Source organism: Manacus vitellinus, unplaced genomic scaffold, assembly GCF_001715985.3.
Source record: "Manacus vitellinus isolate BGI_N305 unplaced genomic scaffold, ASM171598v3 scaffold_41_pilon, whole genome shotgun sequence".
Taxonomy (NCBI): Eukaryota; Metazoa; Chordata; class Aves; order Passeriformes; family Pipridae; genus Manacus; species Manacus vitellinus.
The window spans coordinates 7,147,432-7,174,806 of record NW_021940545.1 but is presented as its reverse complement, the minus strand read 5'-3'; the positions used below and the strand labels follow the sequence as shown (position 1 = coordinate 7,174,806).

Sequence of the window (27,375 nt, the reverse complement as noted above, 5' to 3'; positions counted from 1 at the left end):
GCCCTCCCGGCACTCGGCCCGGTCAGTCCGGTCTGCGGGGGTCGAGAGGACGCTCCGGATGCGGCACTGCCAGGCCAGGCTGGTTTACTGGGGCCAAGGGGTCTGATTTATTGAGGACACTGCGCGGGACTCCGTACAACCGAGGGGGCGCGTGGACAGGGCCCGGGGTCAGGTGCTGCGCTTGGTGTGGATGAGCAGTTCCCGCTGCAGGCCAGCCTCGAGCGTCGTCGCCGCCTTTCCCGAGGGCAAGTCCGTGATGAGTGTGAGCTTATTGAAGACGCCACGACCGAAGTAGTCAGCAACAACAGAGAAGCCATCGTTGGAACACTTGAGCTGCCAGACACACATTAGCAGCATCAGCAGAAGCCTCCAGAGCCTCTTGCCTCCAGCCCCTTTCCTTTCAATCCCTGCACTTAGAGCCTCTTTATTAGGGACAGGGCAGCCCATGTCACTCCCCAGCTCTTTGCTCATTCCATGCAAGGACTGCATGTAGCAGAGGAAGATGCCAGATTTGCTGCCACTGGCCGTTCCACCTCATGTTTCGAACCTATATCTGAGCCATGCATGGAGGAGATAATGAACAACTGAATTAAGCAGGAAGGTGACTGCCTCAGCTGCTCTAGTTTCCACATATGCCCCATTCTCAACTTCACTGCTTCGTCCTTGGGAAACACAACATTTTGGTCCTGTCCCCATTCCGATTCACACAATTTTTTTTCCTTTCTCCCTGATTTGTTCTATACAACTTGTCAACCAGCTGTGACACTGACCAATAGGTCTCGACCCATCTGAAGTTAAGGTGAGAATGGATTCCCTTTCACCTTCTCAGAGCGACAAGAACTCTCCGTGCCCTCTACACAATGCAGTCACCCTAGGGTCTAATGCCTCATTATTGAGACTCAACCTTGTTTACAAAATACTTTCAAGCCTTCCCCTTTTCTACCAGCCTCCATGGGTCTGTAAATGAATCTAAACTCTATTTATTTCAACTTGGTAAGACAGGCAATATTACCCTACCTGATGCTGAAACTGGTCGTGCAGATCTCTCTTCTGCTCCTGGGCTCGGATCATGTCCATGACTTTGCGATTTTCTGGCATGCAAGTAGGACATTCCGAATCGCTCTCGGAGTAGCTTTCAAAGCAGTGCTGGTGGAAGGAATGACCGCACAGGAAGTGGACTGAAGGCAGCTCCAATGCACTGGTGCAAATGCTACACTTGGTCTTCTGAAAGATCTTGGGACTGAGAGTGACAAGATGGAGAAGCATGAGAAAGACAAACTGTATTTTACCTTAATAAAAGAAAACAGCAGTTCTATCCTTATATAGGACAAGACAAGACAGCACACACTCCTGCACCTTGCTTTTAGCTCTTCAATCTCCTGGCGGATCCTTGTAGTTTCTTCTCGGTATTTTTGAATTCTCTGCTCATCCTGCTCTATCTGGCGACTCTGCTTCTGCAGCTTGTTGACAAGATAATCCTTAATCACAGACAGGGTGGCTGTGGAGTTATGAGCCAGCGTCTGCACAACTGAGAGCAACCAAGATGTTAGTTTAAACACAAGCACAAAAAGTTACACTAGTCCTGCCTGGGCAGACTGTTTTCCTGGGAAAGGCCACTTACAGGCAAAGACAGTTCACATTCTTATGGAATTAGAAAAGGCTCTCTTTCAGTTTGACCTCTTCCAGAAAAGGGCAACTGGGAGCATGTCTGGATAGCTCAGACCAAAAGAAGCAAAGCAAGGATCTAGTAGTGGATTGGATTCCAGTTCAACTTCGCCACCAAGGCACAGCAGGAATTTCAGCAGGCCCTTCACTGCCCCACACTGACAGAACAGAAATCATGTACAGACATCTCACTGATACCTGTAGATCTTTTTACCTAATTAGGGAGCTGTGACTGACATAGCTTTTCCCTACAGAGCAGGGAATATTACTTCAAATGGTGGGCTCCAAATTCGTTGATTCACCTCTCAAATTTCTGATCTATACAGACTGCTACAAACTAGTTTGGGTTGAATTTTTTTGTGGTTTGGTTTTTTTTTTTTTTCTTGGTTTTTGCTTGGGTTAGGTTTTTTTTTGGAGGGGTGCTGTGGGTTGAGTGCCACACGTCATTATTACCAAGCAGCGGAGGCATAAGATTCTTGTTCTCAATGTGTTTCAGCACTGCAGCAACGTACTCCTTACAGTCCTCCTCCTTCCGTGCAAAGTAGCCAAGAGCCTGTTCCCAGAGACAAGCCTCCTGGTCTCCATACAACTCACACACCTCGATCACCTTCTTGTACTGCTCATTCTGCATGTGGTAGTGCATGATCTGTTGGAAACTATGGGAGAAAGATTCATCAGCTGCCACAATCCATCTCTCCCCTTGAATTATTACAGGGACCTCAGCTTTCCACCCAGCTATGCAGTCCCCAGACTCACACAGAAGCCAAAGACAAGTCTGTCATTCACTCTCTATGTAACTGCCTTGCTCTAACAACAGGGTATTTCAGCTGAGCAATAAACTACCGTTCCCATCTTGAAACACTAAAGAGGTCACTACCACTGAAGGCACAGACAGTTAAGGCTGAATGGGGGAAGAAGGGGAAAGACTCTACAGACAAGAGCAACACTCACAGTTTGCCCTGCTCGTAGAGGTAGAGGACACCATCCTTGAAATTGTGCATCTGACATAAGACCAAGGCCTTATCAAAGACTGTTTTGAACCTTCCACTCTTCAGGAGAGTGAGGGCTTCATCGTGTAGCTTCTCCTTGATCTACAAAGAAGGGGGAGAGATCAGGGAGAGCAACTCAGACACCCACAGTACACACTATTTTGCACTAAGACCTGACAATTTGCAGCTCTTTCACAGAGGACAGTTTTGCTCTTTGTTCTCTATCCCTTTTAAGCAAACAGGACATGATTTTCTTTGCCCAAACAGCCAGCATCCTCACAGATCTAGGCAAGCAAATAGTTACTTTTATGGGTGAGGCATCTGCTCACAGAGGCTGTATTGTGTGGAATCTGTTCTTAAATGAGATTCATACAAAATAAGTTCAGCCTCCCTTAAAGGAGTATTCTCCCAGCTAGCAGGCTGCTTTCCCATTTATGTGCCATTTGTCCAGCACAGCATATGTATTGCCTCTTGTTATCAATGCCCAGCTGGAAAGGTTACGGGTTTGCAGGAATGCAAATAGGATTCAAAGACACCAAATCTGTCTCTCAAAACACAATGATGGAAGAGCTCAAACCTGCTCATCTTGTTCATGTGCCCAGTTCTGGAGTCGAAGCTCCAGTAAAGTGTCATAGACACCCTGTGGCGAGTCAGCCTGAACCTCAGTCATGTGCTCCAGAAAAGCCTTCAGTTCTCGGGAGTTGTTTGCAAAGACTGGGATGAACTCCTCTGAATTAGCCTATAACACAGACAGAAAGAGACAAGCACCCAAATCAGTCTAAGCTGGACTGGTGCTTCATCCCTGCCGTGAGGAATGTTCATTTCTGAGACACGACAGATACAGCACGACACAGGATAACACCTACATCAGGAATCAGTTCTGAGCAATAGCCTTAAGTGGTCTCCTGTGTCTGGGACTACCAGTACACCAGGACAGAGTCTCTCATAAAATCATAGAATAGTTTGCATTGTAAGGAACCTTTAAAGGCCATCTAGTCTAATGCCCCTGCAATGAGCTGGGAAATTTTCAACTAGATCAGGTTGCTCAGGACTCCATCCAACTTGACTTGAATATTCATTTCTAGGGATGGGGGCATCTACCACTTCTCTAGGCAACCTGGTCCAGTGTTTCATCACCCTCATCATAAAAAATTTCTTTCTTCTATGTAGTCTAAATCTGCCTTCTTTTAGTTTAAAACCATTACCTCTTGTCCCATTGCAACAGGGCCTGCTAAAAAGTTTGTCCTCTTCTTTCTTATAAGCCACCTTTGAGTACTGAAAGGCTGCAATGAGGTCTCCCTGAAGCCTTCTCTTCTCCAGGCTGGACAACCCCAACTCACTCAGCCTTTCTTCAGAACAGAGGTGTTCGATTCACCCGATCATTTTTGTAGCCCTCCTCTGGAGGCTAAATGTATATATATACACACATATACTTTTAGGTATAAGTCTTATTATACCTAAGCCATCAGGCTGACACCACAAGGTATGCAGAAGCACTCACTTGCTGCAAAGTTACTACTGGAGAGCAACAACTCGCTGTCAACACAAAGGGTACCTTTTTTCCTTCCAGCATCCCATGGCCTTCACTGTCTCCCGAGGGCCGGTAATCAGTGCAAAGGATCTTCAGCAATTCCGTGGTCTCATTAGGGACATGGTGCATTAGGATTTTACCATAGCGCTTCATGTTACTCTCTGCCTGTTCAAAGGGCAGCTTTCCAATGTAGTGCAAAGCCTCTTGGTAGTTCTGTGGAGACAGCCAACAAAACAATCACAGGACATTGGCCTCTGCTCTCCACTCTGAGGTTAGGACAGAAAGCACTGAAGACATGCTGCGAGTATGCCACAAACACCATTTGCTCTGAATTATAATCTAGTTCACTATTCTCACTTGTTTTCCTCCTCAGGGAGGAAGACTGGATGTGGCCTGGGGGAGAGATTTAGATGAGTCCCTCATTACCACCTCTCCCTCCTCTTAAAGGCCACTGTAAAAAGCCACATCTGAAACAGAACAAGTAAGACTCTCTGATTTCCACCCCTAGTCCACCACACGTGCCAAAAGGAGAAAGGCATCACACAAGCAGCATCAAGTGTTGTTGCTGCTGCCTCAGCAGTCCCACCAGCATGCTACCCTCAGGAAGGAGGTCAGTGAAATGGTATTCTCATTGAAGAGGAGGCTAGAGATGTGGTGTTCTCCCAAGTAAGAACACGGGAGCAGTTATGTCTCCTCACCTTGATGTCCTCTAACTGGATTTTGAGGTACCATTCATGATGCTCGTGCTTCTCTGCCAGGTACACAGCGTGGGAGTAGTAACCTGCTTGGCGGAGCACCTTGATGGCCGTTTCCACATCAAAGCGGACCTCGCTGTCACTCGTCTCCAAGAACAAAAGCAGAAAGATGGTCCCTCAGGAACAGTCCCGCAGTTCAGAAGCAGCAGTCATTTATGTAAGAGACAGAAAGCACGAGCAGGAACAACTCGGTACCTCTCAGGCAAGGGTAAGGTCACACGTGCAGAAAGGAAGGAGTCTGACCACCTCTCATTCTCTTGCCAGTTGCACTGGCAGAAGCAAGCACACTCAGACCCAGATGGCAAGCCAACCAAACTGAGAATGTAAGCAAGACCTTGGAAGTCAAGGAGTAAAGAAGGGGTACTGAGTGACAAATCCGTTCTTCTCTGTCTTAATGGCCCTACAGGAGCCAATTTACAATGTCACCGCTATCTCTTTTTAATTAATATGATGACATAATAATGTGGCACGATTTCACCTCCCCCCAGTACCTTAATGAACTCTTCCAGTTTGGAGCTGTCTTTGAGTTTGGTATAGCAATTCAGCAGAAGTGTAGTATGGTCTGCATTGGCCAGGGACTGCAGGTGGAGTGTCTGTAGATAAGCAGTGAGGTTGTGGATACGCTGAGCATCCAGGAATTTTCGAATAACGTATGATGGTTCCAGCTTCCCTATAGTTCTGTGAGGGAAAGAGTCATGTTACAAGATACTGTATACCCAAGAAGTCAAAATAAATGGAACAATTAACAACAGAGCACAGAGAAGCCTTAATTTCAGCAGGCACTAACCCACGGGTGATCACTCAGCTATACAACAACTAGTTATGGTGTAAGACTACCCATCTGCATGCACAGAGACACAAAGGTAAAAATACGTGTCGACTGTCATTAGACATTGGGGACTCCAAAGGCTCAGTTTCACATTAACCTAACGCTGTGTGGCATTTTAAAAACTGAGCATGAAGTTTTCAGTAAGCCCCAAGCCCAGGCTGCTCCAAGTTTGAGTTCTAAAATACCCAAGATGTTTTAAAGCTGACGTTGAAACTGTTTGAGTATTTTCTAAAAGGACTGCCATTCATGGTCAAATTGCATCATCAATCCTACCTAGAGTGATTCCTTCTTTATAATGATGTCATCAGGCCCCACTCCATCTCAGTGTGCCTACATTATTCATGTTAAAATACGATCAAAAGGAACTTTATCCCAAGGTGTACAGAGCAATTTTCAAGCAATGTGTTCAAAGACTTTTAATCTCACTGAAATGTTTCTCTCTATGGGTAGAACTTTCATCTCAAGTCACGCTTTTTTTGGTTTGGAATTTTTTTATTCCTGGGCTGAAACAGAAATCAAAGCCTCTGTAGCTCCTACCTGCACTACAATATCCTGGCTCCACAGGACCTACCGGATGTACTGCTGGATGGCCCCGTCATGGTTCCCCTTGTTGTAGAGATGATCTCCATACTGCCGGAAAATCTCTGACAAACCATCGCTGTCCAAGTGGTGGCTCTTGGCCAGGTTAATGGCCATCTCAAATAAGTTTTTTCTGAATAGCATCTGTTAAACACATAGTAAGAGCTGCGTAAGGGAAATACTACCCCACAAAACAAGTTCAAATACACCTGGAAAACAAGTTGTTTCTTCCTTTTAGTGCATATGTGCCTTTAGGCTTTTAAACAGCAAATGCCTTATAACACTGGTTATGCTGAAAAGCTGTTAGGTCACTTGTTATGTAACTCACCTACCTCAATGGTTCAACTTTTCAATCTGCAGAGACAGTACAATCTTGCAGACATAAAGCAGAGACTAATAAAAAAACAGATTTACATGCCTCGAGTTTGGTTTGTGTATCCTTCTCCTGTAATACATGGATCTTCCCATCTCTGGTCAGTACATACAGAGAACCCCACTCTGCCAAGACATCCACTATATCATCAAAGATTGAGCTGTATGCAATGAATTTGTTGCACAAGTCATAGATATTCAGGACTTGTTTGTCCGAATTCTGTGCCTCATTCCCAGCAAACTCTGACCTGGAGAGCAGAAGAAAGTTTTAAAAAACAAAGACAGCGTAACTTGAACTCTTTATACCTGTGCCAACTAGGGACGTACAGAGAGCAAGACAAGCAGGGTTCACCTGGGCAATAAATTAAGTGGGCCTAGAGGCAAAACATCTCGTATTTATACACAAATTCCATTATCCTGTTATACTGAGAAATTCATAGGACCGGGAAAAATTCCCATTCATTCAGCATGCTTAACCATGCTGCTCTTGCAATGGAAGTTAATTGATAGATTGGTCTGGATGAACCTCAACAGCCTCTGACAAAGTTGCAATCGGCCTCCAAGAGCAAAGTTTCGCAGGGAAGAATGAAAAAGTGGGAAAGCAGGAAGCTGCAAGAGCAAAAACAACTCATCTGTTCCGAGAAGCCCTACTTTGGTGAAGTCTTTCGGTCCTTGGAGACGATGATGAGGTACCCCCGGTACCAGTGAACAATCAGCTTTTGTCCCTCAAAGGCAAAGCAGGGCCCGCGTTCATCTGGTTGATAAAGGTACACACATTCATTTCCTGCCACAATGAACTGGAGATCCTGGGAGGGGTCACTGAGAGATGAACAGCGCAATCCACAACCGTGAGTGTCCAGCTCCAGGTGAGGATAGTCTTTCACTGAAAGCATATAAGACTACAGAGGAAATTCAAGGGTTTGGGGATTGCTCTGGCCTAGACTCTGAAACCAATGAAATTTGCAAGTCAGAGTCTCATTTTTTCCAATTAACCTCTCACCTGGATGTTCTCTGTGGTCACCACAAACAGATGTGTAGTTTTGCCAGACTGTCGGAATGCAAGGCCAGTAACTGGGTAACTGCCTTCGTGTAAGATCTGGGTCTTGCTGTGCCGGTCTCGAGTGATGTCTCCTTTTGTAAGAACAACACTCCCATCTGCAAAACCTGGTGAAGTGGACAGACTGAACTATTACTTATACAGCACACCTGAAATTTTATTCAGCATAAGTCAGGGCAGCTCCAGTCGGCAAAGACACCTTGCTCACTGGCAAGGTATGAAGTGATGGGATTGCCACAGGTTCTTGTGTCAAGTCAATCTGGCCAAACCACCTCCCAGTGCTCCTGTTCCAGTCCAGAGCTGTCACATTACTGCATACAGGAGGGCACTGCTCAACAAGGGTCAGCTTGCTTTCCACACACAAATCTCATGCACACGTTAATTTTGTTTTGAGTCTCTCTGTATTTTGCTCTATGAACAGCCTTCCCATCTCACAACTGTAATGATCATTTTAACTCCCTTGCTTATTCAAAACACACTGAAAAAAGACAAGAGGAAGATTTTCTATGTGAAATCATGCAGTTTTCACAACTTGCCAACAGCCCCAATGCTGTTAGTTGTCCCAGGATGGAAGGCCATCACACACACAGGGAAAGCTTTTTGATTTCAGTGCAGGGACCATGTAACCTTACGACATTACTGCTCTTAGTCTGTCAGAAGTTAAGCAAGAAACATTACAAAGGAATGGGTAAATCCAAAAGGCAAAACTGGCTTTCTTATTTTAAAAAAAGGTTTTTACAGCATACTTGAAAAAAAAATTCTCTGTAACACTAGGTATCACGAAACCTATGGTTTCTCCTGTACCAACAGAAGCTGAATTTAGTACTAAGTTCAATAAATATGTAGCCTGACCAACTGGCAGAGAAAGAGGATACCAACTAAAAATATGTGCTTCCCTTTTCAGTACCAAAGTTATTTGTGTAAAATATACAGACTCGGGCTAAATTTACACACGATCTCTCAGAGAACATAACATAACAACTGCATAAGAAGAAAAACCATCAGTGTGTTCAGTGCTGATTTTTGTGTTATCTGTTCATTTCCCTTACATCTGAGTAAGGGTTAATTTTCATAATATTTATTTTTCATAATATTTTTCTTAAGCTGTTACAGCTCAGTTTTACTTACCAATAGCCATGAAATTAAGATTCTCGTGGACAGTTAGGCAGGATACAACCGTGGGCTTGTTACCTGGTATCGCTGGAAAAATTCGTGTGCACAGAGGATTGCCACCATCTCGCTTCTCCAGGTTCCAGACTTTCACCTACAAACAACAACGATCTGCCATAAGCAAAACATGTGGTATTAGAAGGCCAAGACCTGGTATCAAATGTTACAGTGCCCAAAATGATCAAGGTACTTAAAGTAAGAAAAGTCATCTGAAATAATCGCAGTAGCCTTTAGAAAGACACATATTACAAATACAATTTCCTCACTTTGTCATTTGACTTACCAAGGGGTTAATACCCTCTTCGTCCTCTCCAACAGAAACCAAGATGCTGTGCTGCTTCAGCTGGTACAGATGCGTTACCCTCAGTTTGTAAGCCTGGAAACTACTGAGTTGAAGGGAGCGAGGCAAAAACCAAATCTGACCTTCCATATTTAGATCACAGTTAAGGCACATAAAGGGGAAAAAAAAAAAAACAAAACAAAAAAAAAAACCAAAATCCCACACCTCCAGTCATACCAGGATCAAACACGTTAATGGTTCTCGCTGACCCCTCGTAGGGCTTCAGTAAACACCTCTGCAGAACGACCCTGGAGCACCAACACATTCAGCAGGGTTTTTTTGTTTGTGCTTAAAGCAAAGGACAGCGGAGAGCAGGAAGCTGGAGCACCCTCCAGCTCCGGCCCCGCTGAGCCCGCACAGGCCCCAGCGCCCGGCCCCGAGCAGGATATCCCCAAACACGAGGCTGCCCCGGCCCGAGTCGCAGACTGCGATGCCCGGGGGCAAAGCAAAGGGCTTCGCACGGCCCATCCGGGCCCGGCGGCTCCTTCACCGTCTCTCTGTCAAAAAAACGAAGGGCGCACTGCAGGTACGCAGCATTTGGGCCGGCCCCGCCCGCCGCTCACGTGACCGGGCCCCGGCATCACGTGACCCGGGCCCCCGCCCCTCCGGGGTGCCAAGAAATTTAAAGGTTGAATTTTGAACACACTTATCGAGGGGAAAAAAACCATATCTGAGCCTGCTAGAGATTTAAAATTCAGCCGGGTTTCAACAACCTTGAAGGACTCATTTTACAATAATAAAAATTATTGTTATAATTTCTATTACTACTATTTTATTACTATTATAATTTTTATTACTACTACTACTGCAGTTACTACTGCAGTGTAGTAACTAATATTTAATCTTTGAGAGACCATCAAATTTTAACTCACCTCTCCCCAACAAGGCCGCAGTAGTATATACAAAATGTTAGGCCTAAACCGTTGGTCACATCCAGGGCCCAGCTGAACAAGGGGGTTGTGAGAAACAAATGGTTAATGGCTTAAACATCGTTAGGACCACCAAAGGGTTCTATTAACAAGAACCTGGGTTACCCTCACCTTCTAGGGTGGATTGTAACAGAGATAACAGAGATCTGAATCTTGTGACTCAATCTACCCTTATCCTCCTCACCCCCAGCCTCCACGTAGATAACTTTTGGGTTGATATTGGTTTTAGATTGATTGTGGTCTGCTTTTTCTCTATGCTTTAACCATCTAGTCAGCACCAGAGTGAACCTTCCCAACAAACTCTGTCATGCTTTTATATTAAATCTGCTTCCCCTATTGTATTAAATCTGCTTTTCATAGAATCATAGAATCAGCCGGGTTGGAAGGGACCTCCGAGATCATCAAGTCCAACCCTTGATCCACTACTGCTGTGGTTACTAGACCATGGCACTAAGTGCCACATCCAGACTCTTTTAAAAAATTTCCAGGGATGGAGAATCCACTACTTCCCTGGGCAGCCCATTCCAATGTCTGACCACCCTCTCTGGAAAGAAATTCTTTCTAATATCTAACCTAAACCTCCCCTGGCACAACTTGAGACCATGCCCTCTTGTCTTACTGATAGTTGCCTGGGATAAGAGACCAACCCCCTCCAGGCTACAACCTCCTGTCAGGGAGTTGTAGAGAGTGATGAGGTCTCCCCTGAGCCTCCTCTTCTCCAGGCTGAACAGCCCCAGCTCCCTCAGCCTCTCCTCATAGGACTGTTGCTCGTGATTTTTTAAGCAACTTTAAAACACTCATTCCTAGCAACCAGAGCCACAGCACACAGGTTTTCTGCAGCACAAGCAGCCGAGCTCAGGATGACTCCTGATGAAAGACATGAGAACACAGCCCCAACAGACTCCCGGAGTGCTGCTCTGGCCCCTTTCAGAAACTCCCATTGGCATCTGCAACCAGATGCCAGTTAAAGTCTACTGGTCTAGTAGAGACAAGATTGTGGAGCATTGGAGCCTGGAAGAGCAGCTGCCACTTAGGCTGGAGGGTCCATGCAGACCCAGGATGGCTTGTGCAGGCAGAGCACCCTTCCCCTTGTCAAGTGCCACAGGTCTCATCAGCACACTTTTCACACAGCACAATTTACAGAAAAAAACAGAACAAACAGGAGTTCCAGGGAGCTTTTATTGAGTTAAATCAACAAAATCAGGATTTTACCATTCATCTTTTTTTGCATCATCATTTGCAACTCATGAAGCTCTTCACAAGTCAGTGCTGCAACACAGATACAGCCAGAAAAACACATCTCAACAAAATCTGAGCTCCACTGGAGAGTTTGCCAATTTAACAGAAAGCCAAATTTTCCCCTCCCTCCCCCGACTGTTTTCAAGGACTAGACCATGTTGTTTGCTGGTTAACAGTAAGAATATCAATCCCTTGTCTAGGGACCAGTGGATTATGACACTCCACTCAAATCGCAAATAATTTCTTTTCTTGAAATAAAAGTTCCAGTTTCTTTCAATAAAGGGAATAGTGACTATTTTCCTTCTCCTGACACCCCTTCCCCAAAATTATTGGTTAAAATACAGCAAGGCTGTATCTTAATAAACCCATCCCCCCCTTCCCTCCTTACCCTTCCCTAACTTGTCTACAGCAGAATTTAACAATGCTTCCCCATAGAGGCATTTCAGCAACACAACAATGAACTGAGCAAAACTTACAGCCTAATCTGCCAAAGCCTCCTTATGACGTTCAGATGCATGCTCTTTGGTCCAGAGACCTGGCTTATTACAGAGATAAGCTGTGATGCAAAAAAGATGGACCAGAAGTTCACAGCAACCAGAAACTCCCTGCAGGGACTACAGTTGCCCAACCTCTACCATGGCAGCTGTACTGCTGGAGTTTCTGGGAACAAAATTCACTTTGTCCTCAGAAAGCAACAACCAGTTGGCCCCAGCAGCACTACAAAGTTCAGCACCAGGGCAAGAACCACCACAATGGCAGCTCAGGAGACATGGCATGGCATCTCTGTAACCTCTCCTACAGAAACTGAGGCAAGATAGCCATCTGCTCAGATTTGTGTCCTATCAGTCATTTGTAAAGAGAAACAGTGTTTGAAGCATTTTTAAATCCTTGGAGTAGACACCCTCCCCCCCACCCCAAATGAAAATAAACAGAAGATCAGAATGAGATGATTTGATACCACCATATACACAACATGAATTCATGTTGAGCTTCCCTGTTCTTACCCACAAAAAAAAAAATCACAGAGGGCAAAGGAAAGATGCTCCCATCTCATTCTGGAAATTGGAACATGTATTTGAGACCAACCCACCCCCCTCCCTTTGGGAAAAGGCCTCCAGCAGCTGCAGTGCCCCCCAGCACACCCAGAGACCACCCTACAGGTTCTCTCAAGTGGCTGAAGGTTCCATCACTCTCTTCACAGCCACCTCGCCCAGCTGTGAAACTCCATTTCACAGATTCATGGAGTGACGCTTTTGACTTCCGAGTTAAAAAGTGCAGAATACATCAGGTTCTCATTCACATCAACTTTGTCAGAGGAAGTATTTGACCTAGGGCTCATCACCAAAGGCTCCAACTAATGCATATGCAAAGGCTGGCACATGACCAGCAAGAACTGGAGCTCACAAGGAATCTCAGGAAGCCAAGATTTATACACACTCCTTACTCTTGGACAGGGAAAAAAACAACCAAGAAAACCCCAAAACAAAATAATAATAAAAAAAAAACAAACAAAAAAACCCCCAAACAAAACAAAAAAAAACTAGGATTATCCTAGTCCTTTGGAGCATCTTTCCATTTGCAAGATCGCATCTGTTCAAGACAGCCTACTAGCACCAAAAATAGGCTGCTTTCTTCTTGACAAGAAGCCACCTAAAGATGGTGCCCTGATAGTTTAGATTAAGTGCCAATCCTCAACGAGAGGCCAAGTTTAAAGTAATACTTTCAAAAGTTCTGTGCTTCAAGAGGGACCATCAACGCATGGCACCAGGCTAACCTACCACAAATCCAAGCAGAGCACACACACCTGACTCAACATCGCTATCCTGTTCTTGGTACATGTGCATGCCCTGGTAAGATACAAAACTTATTTACATTTGTCATGTCTTCGTTGCACTAAAATGATCCCTCTTCTGTCTGGAAAATCATAAGCTGGCTGCAGTACAAGAGCAAGATTTTACTTTTGGTCAAAGTTACCACCCACAAACTCCCACCCCCCACCCCCAAAAAGCACCCCAAAATTGTTTACATTTAGTACCTGCCAGTCAGATGTAAGCTGTGTGGCTCACAGTGTGCCTGTGACCAAGCTCTTGAGTTTGTACTCTAGTGCAGCATTTGCTACAATTATGGAGTCACTGCTGACAAAAGGAAGAAAAACATCCCAAACACAAAAACCTTTCCGTCTTGTAAAGTTGTTGTCAGGAGGCACCTGGCTTGTTATGTATGATCCTCAAGGAAACAGATGGCTAAAGTCCGCCTTGTTGTTCCAAACAATTTTACTCCAATTCAAAAAAAAAAAAAAGGGTCAAAATGGGAGAAATTAAGACAATTAATTCCTGCCTCAAAGGTAAGCAAGCATGGTGAGTGCAGCATTTGTATATGCAATAAACAAATGAGCAAAAGGGATTGCATTCATCCAGGTGCCTCCTGACAGTGGTGGTGAACAGGCTAAAAGGGATTTTAAAAAGAGTAGTTTTTGATTTGTCTCACTCCTTTTGCCTGTAGATCAGGCCAAACATCAAGCATGTTGGGAGGGGCACAATTTAAAGCAACACTACTTGACCAGATAGCACTTTTCAGCAATATACAATGCAAAATGACAGACAGCAACTCATGCCAAACCAAAGGAGATGGCAAGCAGCTTCCTGCAGCTTCTGACGTTAACAGGGGTTTGCCCTTACCTGCTCACAGTTCTGCACAGAGGCTGCTCTGGGCAGAAAATGCACAGTGCTGCAGGAAGTGAATCGATTCCATAAAGCTCCAGAACTGTCAGTTTATGCATGTAAACTGGTTTTCTATGGTCTCTCTTAAACTCAAATCCACATCTTAAACATCCACTGCTCAGAAATTCTGACACTGGGTTTCCCTCCCACCATGGTGGAACACAGGTCATGGGCCCCTTCAGAGCTTGTCAAGCTCCTGAAGTTTCCAAGGGGGAAATCAAAGAGCATCTCCAAAAAGGCTGAGCTATGGATTTGGAGGCTTTGGAGCCCCCCAAGTGATCTCTTCCATATGAGTGGTACAGGACAGTGTTGCCAGCACCAAAGCACAGCCATGCTGACAAGGGACACTTGTGGAGGCCTGCACTTCACAGAGGTCAGAGCACTTCTCACTGTTTAGTGTTGCAGAAAACTGAGCCCCTCTCATCTTTAGCTGCTCCCATAATCAGTCTAATCCCTTTAACCCCAGCAACCTTCATCACAAAAGAAAAAGTTATATATGAACCCAAAGAGAAAAAAAATAATATTTACAAAGTTTGTACAATATACACATCTGATTTTCTATGGGACACACTGCACCAGAGGAAAGAGGGCCATGGCTCTGAAACAAGTCTACATATCAAGTGCTGTAACTACGAATGGAGACTCTTATGGAAATCAGTCTTTTAGTGTTCTGCTAGAGCACAGGGCTTTTCTTATGGCTCCTGCAAAGGATGACAGGCTACTCTTTCCTTCTGGAGCTATGATGCTGCACCTAATCAGCCCAGATTTTAAGTTGGTTTCATTTTAAATACAGATATTTACAGTTTGGGTGAACTGCAGATGCATATCAACTCCTCCAGTTAAAAAAAAAAAGTTGAAGAAAAAAGTAGTATTACCAATACATTTCACCTCCCAGCCCTGGGCTTGAGTACTTGGGAAGGAGGAGAAGGGGAAGAGAGGGGAACTTTGACCTGAAACCAAAAACAGCTGTTGATTCCTTGGGCTGTGTTGGAAAGGTGATATTCTGAATGGTCTCATAGCATAAGGCACTTTGCACGAATAAGTAACAAGCTCTTTAGCTTAAAAAACAGATGAGTAACCAGGGAGAAGTTGAAATGCACTCAGTCGATGGTTAAAGAATTTGAAATAGCAGACAAGCTCGCGTTCATCAAGATTCTTCTCTTTTCAGGGTTTCTCTTCTTCCCTTGCTGCCCCTCCCACCCAAAGAAAACAAAATTTAAAACCAGCAGTTAGTGCAACTAATGTTCAATCAGCACACAGTGCAAACAAGTGGAAAAACAAAAAGACATTCCTCCTTTTATCTTCTTTCTTCCTTGCTGCCAAATTTAAAAATAAAAAAAGGCCGAGCTCTTTAGTCTTCATAGTTTCAAAATGAAAAGACGAAGAAAAACCCACAAAGAGAAGGGTATCCCCAAAGAAACGATGTGTCACAGATCTGGATCATAGGGCTTCACCTTCTGGCATGTGTAATCAAAGCCTATAAAAAAAAAAACAAACACAAAAAAACACAACCACAACACCCACAGTTAAATCAGTTCTATGCAAAACTAGAATGTAAGAGATAATTCACACTGACTATGCACCAGCTCTGGAAAAGCAAAGGGCATGTTGAACAGCTCAACCTCAGCCTCAGCTTTGTAGAAAGAGGTGCTGCTAATGCTCTACTGTACTTAGGAGCACAATTATCTCCTGGTTTATTGCCTTTTAGGAAGCAGCAAACTGTTCTCTGGCAAGGTCAGAGTATTCCCCTTAAAGAAGCCACCCAAGAGCCTGTTCCAAGTTCATCACTTGTTTCCTTTTTTTATTTACTTATAAACTTGGAGGAGGTTCAACCAGCAAAGCAGAGGCTTACAAGTCAGCTTGGCATGACTGGCTAAGGCTGTCCTTGGATGATTTCAAAGAAGGAACCACAGTTCATTCTAACACTATCAAGCAGTCTGCTTCTACGGCCACTTTTTTTTTTTATTGGTCACCTGAGGCAAATTTCAGCAGCTTCGCTTTCTAATTCATGATCTCTGAGAAGAATACACAAAAGAATGATTTCCGGTCCAAACTGTATGGTGTTGGATCTTGCACGACACAGCATCTTAACTAAGGCCAGACCAAACGTCATCCTGCAGCTACTTTGCTTGACTGCAGTCCAGGGCAAGTAGTCTTCTTATAAAAGGACTCGACTCAGCAGCTTTTTCTCAGACAATGATCAGAAAGGGAGCACTTAGGAGTCTCCAACAGTGCAACCTCATTTTCTTTTAAAACTATGTAGACGACCTCGAGTGGCAGCAAATACGAATTACAGCTTCGCTCCCTACTTTGTTCACTTGCAGGAGTTCTGTGAACCAAAGGATACACTGGAACCTGCTCCGTCTGACTGGTGAGGTGCTTAGCTCTTCTGTTGGTGCTCTGTTCTCACAGCTATCCATTTTCTCTCCTCACCTTTCTGAGGACCACTTTCCTCTCTGCCCCTCACCAATTTCTCATTTTAGCTAAGCAATACAGAAAGAATTCCTTAGGCTACTAGTACCCCATCATGGCCTCTCCCAACAGCATTCCCCCCTTCCCCTTCCCCCATTTTTGGTCTCCTTAGCATATGGTCAGCATTTAAATTAAAACAACTAAAAAATACTCCTCCTCCCCTCCCAGCTTAGCATGTCCACAGAATTCCTTGCGCTGACAGTCTATTTCAAACCCTTGTTTTCACATTCAGAGCCTTTTCATCACATCAGTTTCCCTCTTCCCCTGCACTAATACTGACATATCAACTCTCCTTTCATCCCACACAATGTTGGTATTCAGGAGGCACTTACAAACATACATGTTTACTGTTTCTCATCTTCTACAGGTTCACTGTGGTATTCTGCCACATACAGGCTCTTGTCAATGTTGCTTGGTATGGGTTTAATTTCAGTTCCCAACTGCTCCTCAATACTTTTCAGGTTGAATCGATCATCATAGGTGATCAAGTTGATGGCCAGGCCAAGATGACCAAAGCGACCTTGACAAAAAAAAAAAAAAAGAAACACACATCTGAACTGAACTGAGTAACAGAGGGCTGAATGAAAAAGTCTACAGACTGTGAAGTTAACATTGCTCTCTGATGGTAAAAACAAATCCAGCTGCAGGTTTCTACATGTTTCACATCAATTTTTGGTGAGGAGTTTTATACTGCTGCAGGAATAAGAAAACTCAGGAGGTTCAATACGCTCTGACCAAAGCTCCAGGTTAATTATCAGAGAAAAGTCTTCCACTCCTGCATTATGCACATCCAACCCTTCTTCAATAACAGAGTTTGTGAGCAAGGCTGAACTACAAAGTTCAAGTATACAGAGTTCGTTTACTGCCTTCCTTAGGGGTATATTTTGCTGATGTCCAGTCAGCAGAAACATACCTCAGAATATATGGAGAAGAAAGCATGGATGCCTATGCTTGAGATACCCTGGAAGCTAAGTTTTCAGTATAGAATTTTCCCTGCAAACAGGGGCAATAGTAAGTCTCCCGAGATAAAATCAAAATAAGCCTTTATTTCTCATTTGTCAGTCAGGTCAGTTTCAAGAGAATGGGCCTTTATTTAGATAAAATCCTCAGTGAGGATAACCATCTGAGGTGATACTCAAAAATAAATTTGTCAGAAAAATTAAAGCTATCTAAAGTAATTCTCAGATACAGTAATAAAAACCAAAAGTGAATTCAAGGCTAAGAAGCATCACAGTCATCAGCACAGTTGCACCTAAAACACGTCTTTCCTCTCACCTGATCTGCCAATGCGATGGAGATAAGTCTCTGCCAGCTTTGGGAAATCAAAGTTTATCACCACATTCACAGCCTGGATATCAATACCTCGGGTAAACAGATCTGAAAGACAATCCAGGTCACAAAGAAAGTTTATTTCAATGAGATCAAATCGTGACAGTATTTAGGGTGCAAAGATTAACAGTGATTAACATTGCCTCACACTATTTTCCAGATATAAGCTTTCTTTATATCAAAGACAGTTTACATACAATCCTGTTACAGCTTCTTGCTCTGTATCCACTATAAACACGAATAATATAAGAAAAATTATCAAAACCACCAGATCTGCACATTAAGCTAGTTTTTTCCACATTAGACTATTTCAGCACAGGTCTTCTTAAACAAGCATCTTCTCACACAGGATTGTGCGCTGCCAAAGTCACAACAGACTTGAGACCTCAACTACATTCCACTACCTCAACTACTTCTATTCCATTTCCAGTGATTTTTGTTAAGAACGATCCAGACATAGCAGTGACTTGTTAAGATGATCCACTGACAGCAGACACTGCTGGGTACTGCCCAAACAGGCCATAAAAATAGAGAACTTGGATCATACACAGGCCAATCAAAACCACAAAAGTATTTAGAAAAAAGTGAGCTATGAGCACCTAAAGAATCAACAAAATTTATTCACATGATCCTCCTAGTCAGAGTTCTACTGATATTTCATAAAGTTTATGGCCCAACATCTCAGGGAGCCCTTGCATGTGAAAATAAACAGAAAACACTATCGCAGTGAAATGATTTGTTGGCAAAGGTGCACTTTCACAGTTTGTCACAAAAGACAAAACTCCATGTGTCCAAAGGAGTGCTGTATCCTGCAACATGCAGGCTTCACAAAGACATCTACCAAAACACCTTGTTTTGGTTTATTACAAAAAATTGGTCTATTATACCTGGGCCAATGCACTTTCTACTACATCTTTTAGAAACCGGAAAACCTTGAGCAGCTCTTACCAGTGCAAACGAGATTGCGGCACAAGCCATTCCGAAAATCGTGGAATACACGATTGCGGTGCTCCTGGAAATACACACACATAAACAGAGAGGAAAAAAACCAAAACCCACAAACCAACCAACCAGGTATATTCACCTAACAAACACCAAACTTCAATCATGTGAATTTCTCCCAGTTCTCATTAGAAAACAGTTGAGTCGAAACAAGCTGCCAGTACATATTTTTTTAGCTCTCCTTACCACGTATTCTAAAGAACTTAGCCAAGAGGGCCTTGATCCCACTTTTTGACAAAGGCACTTAACTGACTGCATTTTAAAGCTTCCTACAGTGGCATCAGAGCCATCTCAGAAAACGACTATCTGAAGTTACAATTACATGAAACCCACACCAAGGAAGTTAAACTGGTATTTTGACTATTGCCTTTCCCTGGTCCCTTGCTGAATTTAACACACTTTATCCATTCCCTTAAAAAATGAACTCAGTAGTAAACTTCCTTTTCTAGTATGAAGTATTTTTCACTACCGATGCAGAAATAGGTACGGGATGAGTCAATTTTCTGTGAAGACTCTCCTCACACAAAGATTAAGTAATATCACTGTTAAGAAGTGAAATTTAGAGAGGGAATAAACAAGTTGAAGCATTTGGCAAAAACAGAGCTGCACTTCGCCACAAAGACCATCCACCAACTAATCAAAAGCATACAAAAATCAAACTTCAAGGAATCCACTTGCATATCTCTGTTCTCAATACCAACACCACCTCTATTTCTGCTTAATTAATTACTGGTCTGGCCCACCAAACATTGGCATTACCTGTCAATTGCATGAGCAGCAAGCTAGACTACCCTGAAAGCTTTCATTTGAATTTGTTTTAGCTTAATTATAAAATGAAAAAAATGTTTCAAAATACTCCTGTTCTGTACTCATCATTTCAACCTTTTGACATCTTTTAATATCATGTGAGGTATTGTGAGGACATGTGAGCTACCATGCAATTAACAGAAACCTCTTCACCAGCAAAGCTGCAATAGCATTTTTCATCATCTACATCAAGGTCACAAGTGCCTGGTCACCACACAACAGATGCAGCTTTCTCCAAGAGGTTCCATCAAAGCCACCTCCTCGGCTTCTCAGATTCCCCTGCAGTCACAGTGCAAGATTTCTGTTTGCCAAGACAAAGTATTGGCTAAGTATTGGGTTTTTTGTCATTTGTTTGAAACCAAGCCTGTTTTCACCTGTGTCAGTTACACTGTGTGGCCTACCTTGCCTTCCCATGCTGCCAAAGCAAGGCAGCAGCAGCAGTAAGAAAGAATTGTGCCTTCTGGCTGCAGTCGGTGCTTGCACTGGACAAATTAACCTGACCTGAAGTAGACTTAAATACCAACTGGCCAGCTACACTGAACAGTCTGGAAAGATGACTGGGATGGGGGAACATGGCAGGGAGGTAGGCAGTGGGCATCTAAAAACAAACCTATAGCAAAGCAATATATGTTTCAGTTTACAAAGAACATGCAAAATTAAAGAAAGCATAAGACTTAATTCAGCTATGCAGTAAACTTGAGGTGGTGTGGAATAAACCACTGCAGACTTCATACTCACCTGCCTCATTTTAGCATGTATATAGAAGCAGGAATAGCCCAGCTGGGAGATCTTTTTGGCTAGCAATTCAACCCGTTGAGAAGAGTTGCAGAAAATGATCGACTGGTTAATCTGGAGCTGAACATATAAGTAGAGTGCTCAGTAAATGCAGCATCTTACTAACAAATGATCCCAGACACGTCTAAATCCCTACCATAAAGAAAGCATGGTAGGTATGCTGCTGGTAATTTACATAGGATGTATTTTTGTACAGAGGAAAAAAAAATTAACAAAATTCTGTAACATAAAGGTGCAGGACAAGAAGAATGCATTTTTATCTTCAGCTACATAACACATTTTGACAAAGAAAATGTTTTCTTAAGCCACCCTTGAAACACTCAAGTCTTATTCTTAGTTGTGAAACGAAAAAAGCTTCTATATGTTTCTGATGAAGCCCTACTCCTCACCCTGGAAAAGAGCGTGTTGAGGCAGTGCACTTTCTGACGCTCAGTGACATAGGCATAGTACTGAGTAACTCCCTTCAAAGTCAGCTCCTCCATCAGATTAATCTCGTAGGGTTTCTGCAAATGGGAATTCTGAAAAATAAAGATAATGATAGATTTACACGCAAAACAATGCAAAACAATGTAAATACTTCCCATCCTATGGCACACTTAACTCCATGGCAAGGATGCACTACCTCGTCACTCACTCTTTGTGCTATACTCTAACAGACAGGGTGGGTAAAATTTCACAAACGATTAGTCATAAATCCAAGGCGACTGAGCAGGCCCAATAGGAGCACCCTCTGGGAGAAAATGCACGCAGATGACACATAACCAATCCACAAAGTGGAAAACATCACCTTATGGGCAAGAAGTGCATGTACATAGCTTCCCATTAATGCTATTGCAGGTCGAAAACTCTTTTCAAACTTCTGTCCAAGACTTGGGCTGATTTAGATTAAACCTGTGAAGTTTAGATGCACTAAAAAAACCCAAGCACTAACAGCTGCGCACCATTCACACAATGTCACCACCATCACACCTACACGGTATCTCTGCACTCACCATGAACTTCTGTACACTCAAAGGGAAAGTGGCAGAGTAGAGCAAAATCTGTCTGTTTTTAGGTAGCGTGAGAATAATATCTTCCATTATTTGAACAAAATCTTGAGACAGCAACTTATCTGCCTGTAACAACAGAAGTAATAAAGCATAAGTTAAAATAAAAAAAATATTTCAGTCTCCTGGTAGCATCACATTTGGGGGAAGGAAAAACCAGTTACCAGGGTTCCTACCAGAGTCATTCAAGAGCTTTCACACAACTATATTTTCTCTCACTGAGAAGGCTGTACACTAACTAGTGGATGTACATAAATCAATTTTATACACAATTATGTGGTAAGCACAGCTCACTCATTATAAAATGCATTTCTTAGTTTCGGGCTAGATTTGTTACTCTAATCTTCAGCATCAGCAAAGAAGACAGGAAAGGCAAAGCTTCCTAGGCTGTTTTCTTAAGAGTCACATGCAGAAAAATCCTCCTCCAAAATACTTTCTCAAAAATACTGGGAAATGGATGAGCTATAACCTTATAGTGTCTCTAAGCAAAGTTTGATTTGTTGCTGTGCATAGAAAGGAGACTCACTGAAACACGTAATTGCTTTAACTTGGTGTTAAAATCCCAGAACATTTAACATGAGCAACTTGCCTCATCCAACACTATCATCTGGACATGCTCAACTTTTGCTACTCCTTTCTTGATGAGATCGAGAATTCTCCCAGGGGTAGCTATCACCACATGCACTGTAAAGATTAGAAGAGCAAAAAAAATAGTTAAGCCCAATAAAATAATGTTTCTGGCATTCATGGCCATGTTTCATATGAACAGTTTGAAAGAATGATGACTGTATACCAACAGCAAACAAGACATATTGAAGTCTGTTCTGTAACAGGCAAACAGTAATAAGTAGAAATTCCACTACCACACTGTAAAAGCCACAAACAAACAGCAACTGTAGTGTACCAAAAGTGCTCTGACCTGTATCATCAAGTCTCATTATATCATCTCGCAAATTGGTTCCTCCTGTGGTTGCCATCACTTTGGCACCTCCCATGTGTTTGCTGACTTGGATACAGATTTGACTGACCTGCAGGGCTAGTTCACGGGTGGGAACAATCACCATTGCTGAAAGTTAAAAACATCAGTGTGAGTTACTAATAACACTCTGTATCTTAAATACTCATCCTCAGAGGAGACAGACTTCATGAAAGCGGTACTTCTATGGTTTTGGAGTTCCACTCTCGGTATCCTGAGCAGCCCAGGAACTGCTTATGACAAGGCAAATTCCATGTAAGGGTTCTCCCTTCTTTGATGCTCCCCTTGCTGAGTCCCCCAGCCAGCACACTCGCTTGTTACTTCACATCCACTTTCCAGGGGCAAGACAGTCAAGTCCAGAAGATGTCTTCCATTTAAAGCTTTTGAAAGCAACTGTGAGACTTTTCAAATTCCACCTCCCCTCCACCACTCCCCATTAACTTTCTCTGGAAGTACAAGCAGATAACCCACGCTGCCCAATTTCATTAACTAGTTTTAGATTCAAGTCTGTTATGTAGCGACTGACACCATTACCTGGCTGCAGCTACATGAAATCCACCTCAACTGACCTTGTATATTGTCCTTCTTTAAGTCTAGCCGTTCAAGTAAAGGAATGAGGTAGGCTCCACTCTTGCCTGTTCCATTTTTCGCTCTAGCCAAGATATCCCTACCAGATAAAGCAATGGGGATGCTCTCCTCCTGAAATGCAAGGACAGACAGCACACGAGCAATCAATCACAAGCCATGCTCACTAAAGAGGTTGACCAAATTAAACTCCCTTCACTAACAGTATCACATGAAACCTGATTTTTTCATGATCATTATTATTATTATTACTACTATCCTGCAACTACGAGCATGGCAGACTCACAACAGGAAGAAGTTAAACCCATCAATAAAGAGTTCCCCAACATATCCCACTTAGAATTCCTTATATTGTCTGATCATAAGATTGGGTACCACAGGTGATAGTAAAGCCATACTGACACATTAGGAAAAAAGTGAAAAACTGGGGGGCGAGGGAGGGAGGGGAAGTGAAGAGACAATGATAGTCACTAGCAAACTCCTATGGAAAAAGATTCCCACCTATACCTTAACATCAGAACAAACACAGCCCGTGTGATTCAAACCTGCACATTCCTGTGACACAATTCTCATAAAATCAGCAGGCTTTCCTTTTGAAACTTCAAACTTCAACCATCCAAACACAAGGCCCATGTATTTTTAACTTTACTGCCTTTTACAGCAACATCTAAAGAAATCTCAGCCTTTTAGAAAGGTGCATCGTGAGAACCTGTTTTAAAGCAGATCAATCACCTAAACGCCATAGCTTCTTCATGCCTTAAGGAGATAAGGCAGCAGAGCTGTGTCAATGATAAACCTTCAAAGACCAATTAAAAGAGAGTTCAACTTCCCTCCTCCCCGTCCCACGAAGTTTACACACCAACGGTTCTTAATAGAACAAGCCTTAGGAGTAAAAGGGAGATGGGGAGACAGAAAAGTGAACTTGCTAAGATATTAATCTCTCTCCCACAATCTGCATTACGCTTCTTCCAGATGCTTACAATAAAAAGAGCCAAGACTGCAATAAAGCCATAATTGTCTCTGTAACAACTAAAGGTACGCAGCCTATGGTAACTCAGTTTTCTGGAAAATTTACAGGACAGCTCTGTTCTCACTGGGACTACTTATGCGAAGGATGTTACTGAACAGACAATTAACAAATTAAGACCTCCAGCATGAAAAGGAAAATCCAAATTAACTTCTCCAAAGTGTAAGTCAGTCCCATCACTAAGCCACCCATCACATGACTTTAGTGACTTAGTTTGGGGTGAAAAATTCTTGCCTTCTCCAAAGGAAGAACTTCCCACCATGTTCCGCTGTTCACAGCCCCAGTTTTCCCAAACCATGACATAAGTATTGGACATACAGGCAAAGTTAAACATGGCTTCTAAGCAGTTTGTTTGCAAACAACCTGAATAGGAGATGGTTTTTCCCAGCCCATTTCAAAAATTCCCATCAGCAACTCCCGTTTCAAACAGTAATCTTCAAACTCGTTTCCTTTTGTGGAGGTCACGTCCTGAATAATCAAAAAAAGCACATCCATAAGATTAGGTCAGACAACCTGCAGCTGTTTTTGATTGGTCTGAGACTGCCTGTGCAGGAAGACCACAAATTACTATACAGGAGTTTCCATTACTCCATGCAACACCCTACAGCAGCAGAGGAAACATTTGCTTTCTCAGAGCCAAACACAGCTCTGTGATTACAGTGACACCTTCCCACCTGCCTCACACAACACAAAGACCATCAGTCCCTGTTGTAACACTAATAAAGTAAGAAATCCACAGTGAACTCCATTTTGAAGCTTTCCCAGAAAGGATCACTCCCAAGCAGTTGGAGAGTAAATTAATTCTTCATTTAAAACAGCAGGAACTGAACTGCTTTTTAACCTTTGCTCAGAACAAATATTTTGCCACTGCAACTTCTATCTTTTATTTAATATTTATTCCTACAATTCAACCATCCTTACCGAAGTTTTGATTCTCAAATCTTTTGGAGGGAGTTTTAAAGTCTTCTTCCAGTCATCACCAGGTCTATAGCAAAAATAAAATAACAATAAATTATAAAGTATGTCTGGATTAATATTTTGATTTTGCATTTTATTTTCTTAGATACAGTGATGAACATGTAATATTTTAACCTCCTCAAAGCTAAAAGCACCTACACATATGAGCTCAAGTTTTCTCTGAGTTAAGCAGGATATAACAGGCAGGAAACTGGAAACAGAGAAAATCAGCAGTCTGCCAAAGACATTTGTGAAATATTTATCCAGTCATGATTCAAGTCCCACTTTTAGGGCACTGAATCAATCCACTAGAACAGATTTAAAACTGAGCACTGACTTAGTCATACAACAGAAACTGGCTATAATAAATCCACCTGAGAGTATTTCACCACTTAAAAGAAAAATTCTCTTGCCCAGGGAACATCCATTCTTAATCCCCAAGTAATGTGAGAAGGTAAAAAACACTACACTGGGTTGATCAAAAGTCTTTTTTTCTCAGTGAGATTTAGACACCCATCTTCTCTTGAAAGGCACTGTACAGATGAGAGCAAGTCCTTCTCTTCCACACTCCCACGAAGTCATGAGTTTAATTCACCAGTTTCAGTGTAACCCATGTAATACACAAAAAAAAAAAGGGGGGAGCAAGTTAGGCAGAGTTTAAAAACCTGAGTGTTCCATCACGCACTCTCTGAGGAAGCTGGCACTTCCTTTGCAAATAATTAACAAAATAAAAGCCAATGCTATTCAGGGGGAGCAGGAACAACAGGGGAAAGAGAAAAGCAACACGTTACTGTACTGTCCAAGTCTTTTACATCTGTCAGAAATTCCAAACAGCACACTCACGTTTTATTAGCACACTTCCAAAACCAGCTGGATGGGAGCAGGGTATCACAGGGAGACCATATCCTCTCAGCTAAGGCTTTGATGAATTCAAGCCAGAGCATTACACTGAGGACAGCAGGCACTACTATTTCAGATCAATGACAAAAGATAACTGACTTTAAAGCATTTCTCATTGTGAGAAAGAACTGTAACAAACCGAAAAGTATACACAACTGGACTGAGACCAGGTGGCATTTCCTCCTCTGTCTTTAATTTCAGTTCTGTTCCTTCCCACTCCCCAACTTCCCTCTTGCACCACTTGCAACAAGCAAAGGGCACAGGACTCTGATGCTCAGTGGGCTGCTTCTGACAGCAGTTCACACTTGGAAAAGCACAGCATCAAATTCCATTTTCACAAGGAACACACCAAAGCAATCACTGCTGGAGAGGAGCTCACACGTGGAAATACAGCTTTTTTTTTTATAATGTACATCACAGGACACATCTACCTGCCCATGTCATAAAACAACAGCAGACAACATTTTCAAATGGGAACCCCAAAACTTTCCAATACGTGACTTTTAAACATTCCTTTTGTGGCAGCCGATACAATCACTTACTTAATAGCGGTGGTCATACTCTGTGCTTGCTGTTGAGTGCCATTATTGATTGTGTTGGCGTTTTTCAGCTGGTTCATCTGCTGCTGAGTTTGTGTGCCTCCACCTCCTGGGCCCCCGCTGGGTTTTACGGGGCCTCTCAACTGCCCATTCTGACTGGATAGACCCATTATAACAGGGTTCTCTGTTCTGGCCGTGCTCATGGTTTTATCTTTAAAGATGTCTTTTTAGACTCAAAACTTTGAAAGTCAGTACAGAAACTGTAATAACAGTTTATTAGACTCTCCAAAACGAAGAGATAAATAAGTCTTGCTCAATATATGAGTCCTTTATTGCAATGCAGGCAAGCACCTGTAAGTCACTCAAAAGTAAAGCAGTAACTTGCTCTGATGCACTGTGGATCAACTTTTTTTTAAAAAAAGCCCTCTAACGAAGTTATGTCAGAATTCGCTTGCTTCAATCTGAAAGAGAAGCAGACAATAACAATTAGTATGTGGGGTTTTGGCCACACAAATCACATCAGTCTACTTTTGTATTTTAAGAGTCACTTTTTCCCAGGCAGCGTGCAACAAGAATACTTGCTTTTCTGTTTCCTCAGTGATAACTATCACAACGTGCATCAAACTTTTCTCCCCTTTCTATAAAGCTGTGCCTACCTTCTTTAGTCACCAAAGAAAACCTCCCAAAGAGCTGTGCTTTCAGCAGCATTCCTAGGAGGAACACTACCTGCCCCCTCCCGGAAAGTAACCATGAATTTTATCAACT

The 27,375-nt window shown here is 42.9% G+C and overlaps 2 protein-coding genes across 6 annotated transcripts; both read right to left on the bottom strand.

The window, feature by feature from the left end:
• Positions 1-83: 83 nt before the first annotated feature.
• On the bottom strand, positions 84-9,562 carry VPS11 (VPS11 core subunit of CORVET and HOPS complexes). Of its 2 annotated transcripts, none has more exons than XM_018078691.2 (15): positions 9,231-9,562; positions 8,906-9,041; positions 7,721-7,884; positions 7,372-7,619; positions 6,767-6,968; positions 6,341-6,492; positions 5,432-5,618; positions 4,884-5,027; positions 4,210-4,398; positions 3,232-3,393; positions 2,617-2,756; positions 2,119-2,321; positions 1,357-1,528; positions 1,018-1,240; positions 84-333 (listed from the first exon to the last, which is right to left on the bottom strand). In XM_018078691.2, the coding sequence occupies exons 1-15, from the start codon at positions 9,399-9,401 to the stop codon at positions 169-171; spliced, it is 2,658 nt and encodes an 885-aa protein (XP_017934180.1). In that variant the 5' UTR covers positions 9,402-9,562; the 3' UTR covers positions 84-168. The 2 variants fall into 2 exon arrangements, with proteins under 2 accessions (XP_017934180.1, XP_017934181.1); XM_018078692.2 differs by having other exon boundaries at positions 8,969-9,041.
• Positions 9,563-11,377: 1,815 nt separating this feature from the next.
• On the bottom strand, positions 11,378-27,071 carry DDX6 (DEAD-box helicase 6). Of its 4 annotated transcripts, none has more exons than XM_029962132.1 (13): positions 26,614-27,071; positions 25,136-25,199; positions 24,578-24,682; positions 23,172-23,301; positions 22,546-22,692; positions 22,216-22,310; positions 21,573-21,695; positions 20,970-21,098; positions 20,524-20,640; positions 18,925-18,988; positions 17,923-18,024; positions 16,980-17,167; positions 11,378-15,652 (listed from the first exon to the last, which is right to left on the bottom strand). In XM_029962132.1, the coding sequence occupies exons 1-12, from the start codon at positions 26,811-26,813 to the stop codon at positions 16,992-16,994; spliced, it is 1,452 nt and encodes a 483-aa protein (XP_029817992.1). In that variant the 5' UTR covers positions 26,814-27,071; the 3' UTR covers positions 11,378-15,652; positions 16,980-16,991. The 4 variants fall into 4 exon arrangements, with proteins under 4 accessions (XP_029817992.1, XP_029817991.1, XP_029817993.1 ...); XM_029962131.1 differs by having other exon boundaries at positions 16,988-17,167; XM_029962133.1 differs by lacking the exon at positions 11,378-15,652 and adding an exon at positions 15,660-16,658.
• Positions 27,072-27,375: the final 304 nt, after the last annotated feature.

Coding starts and splice junctions, on each gene's coding strand:
- VPS11 (XM_018078691.2), bottom strand. CDS start 9,401: ATGTGCCTTAACTGTGATCTAAATATGGAAGGTCAGATTTGGTTTTTG. Junction 5,619..6,340: donor GCCATCCAGCAGTACATCCG/GTAGGTCCTGTG, acceptor TTTCCCTCACAG/AACTATAGGGAAGCTGGAAC. Junction 4,399..4,883: donor TCCAGTTAGAGGACATCAAG/GTGAGGAGACAT, acceptor CTGTCTCCACAG/AACTACCAAGAGGCTTTGCA.
- DDX6 (XM_029962132.1), bottom strand. CDS start 26,813: ATGAGCACGGCCAGAACAGAGAACCCTGTTATAATGGGTCTATCCAGT. Junction 25,200..26,613: donor AGTATGACCACCGCTATTAA/GTAAGTGATTGT, acceptor TTTTTGCTATAG/ACCTGGTGATGACTGGAAGA. Junction 21,696..22,215: donor AGATGATAGTGTTGGATGAG/GCAAGTTGCTCA, acceptor CTGTTGTTACAG/GCAGATAAGTTGCTGTCTCA.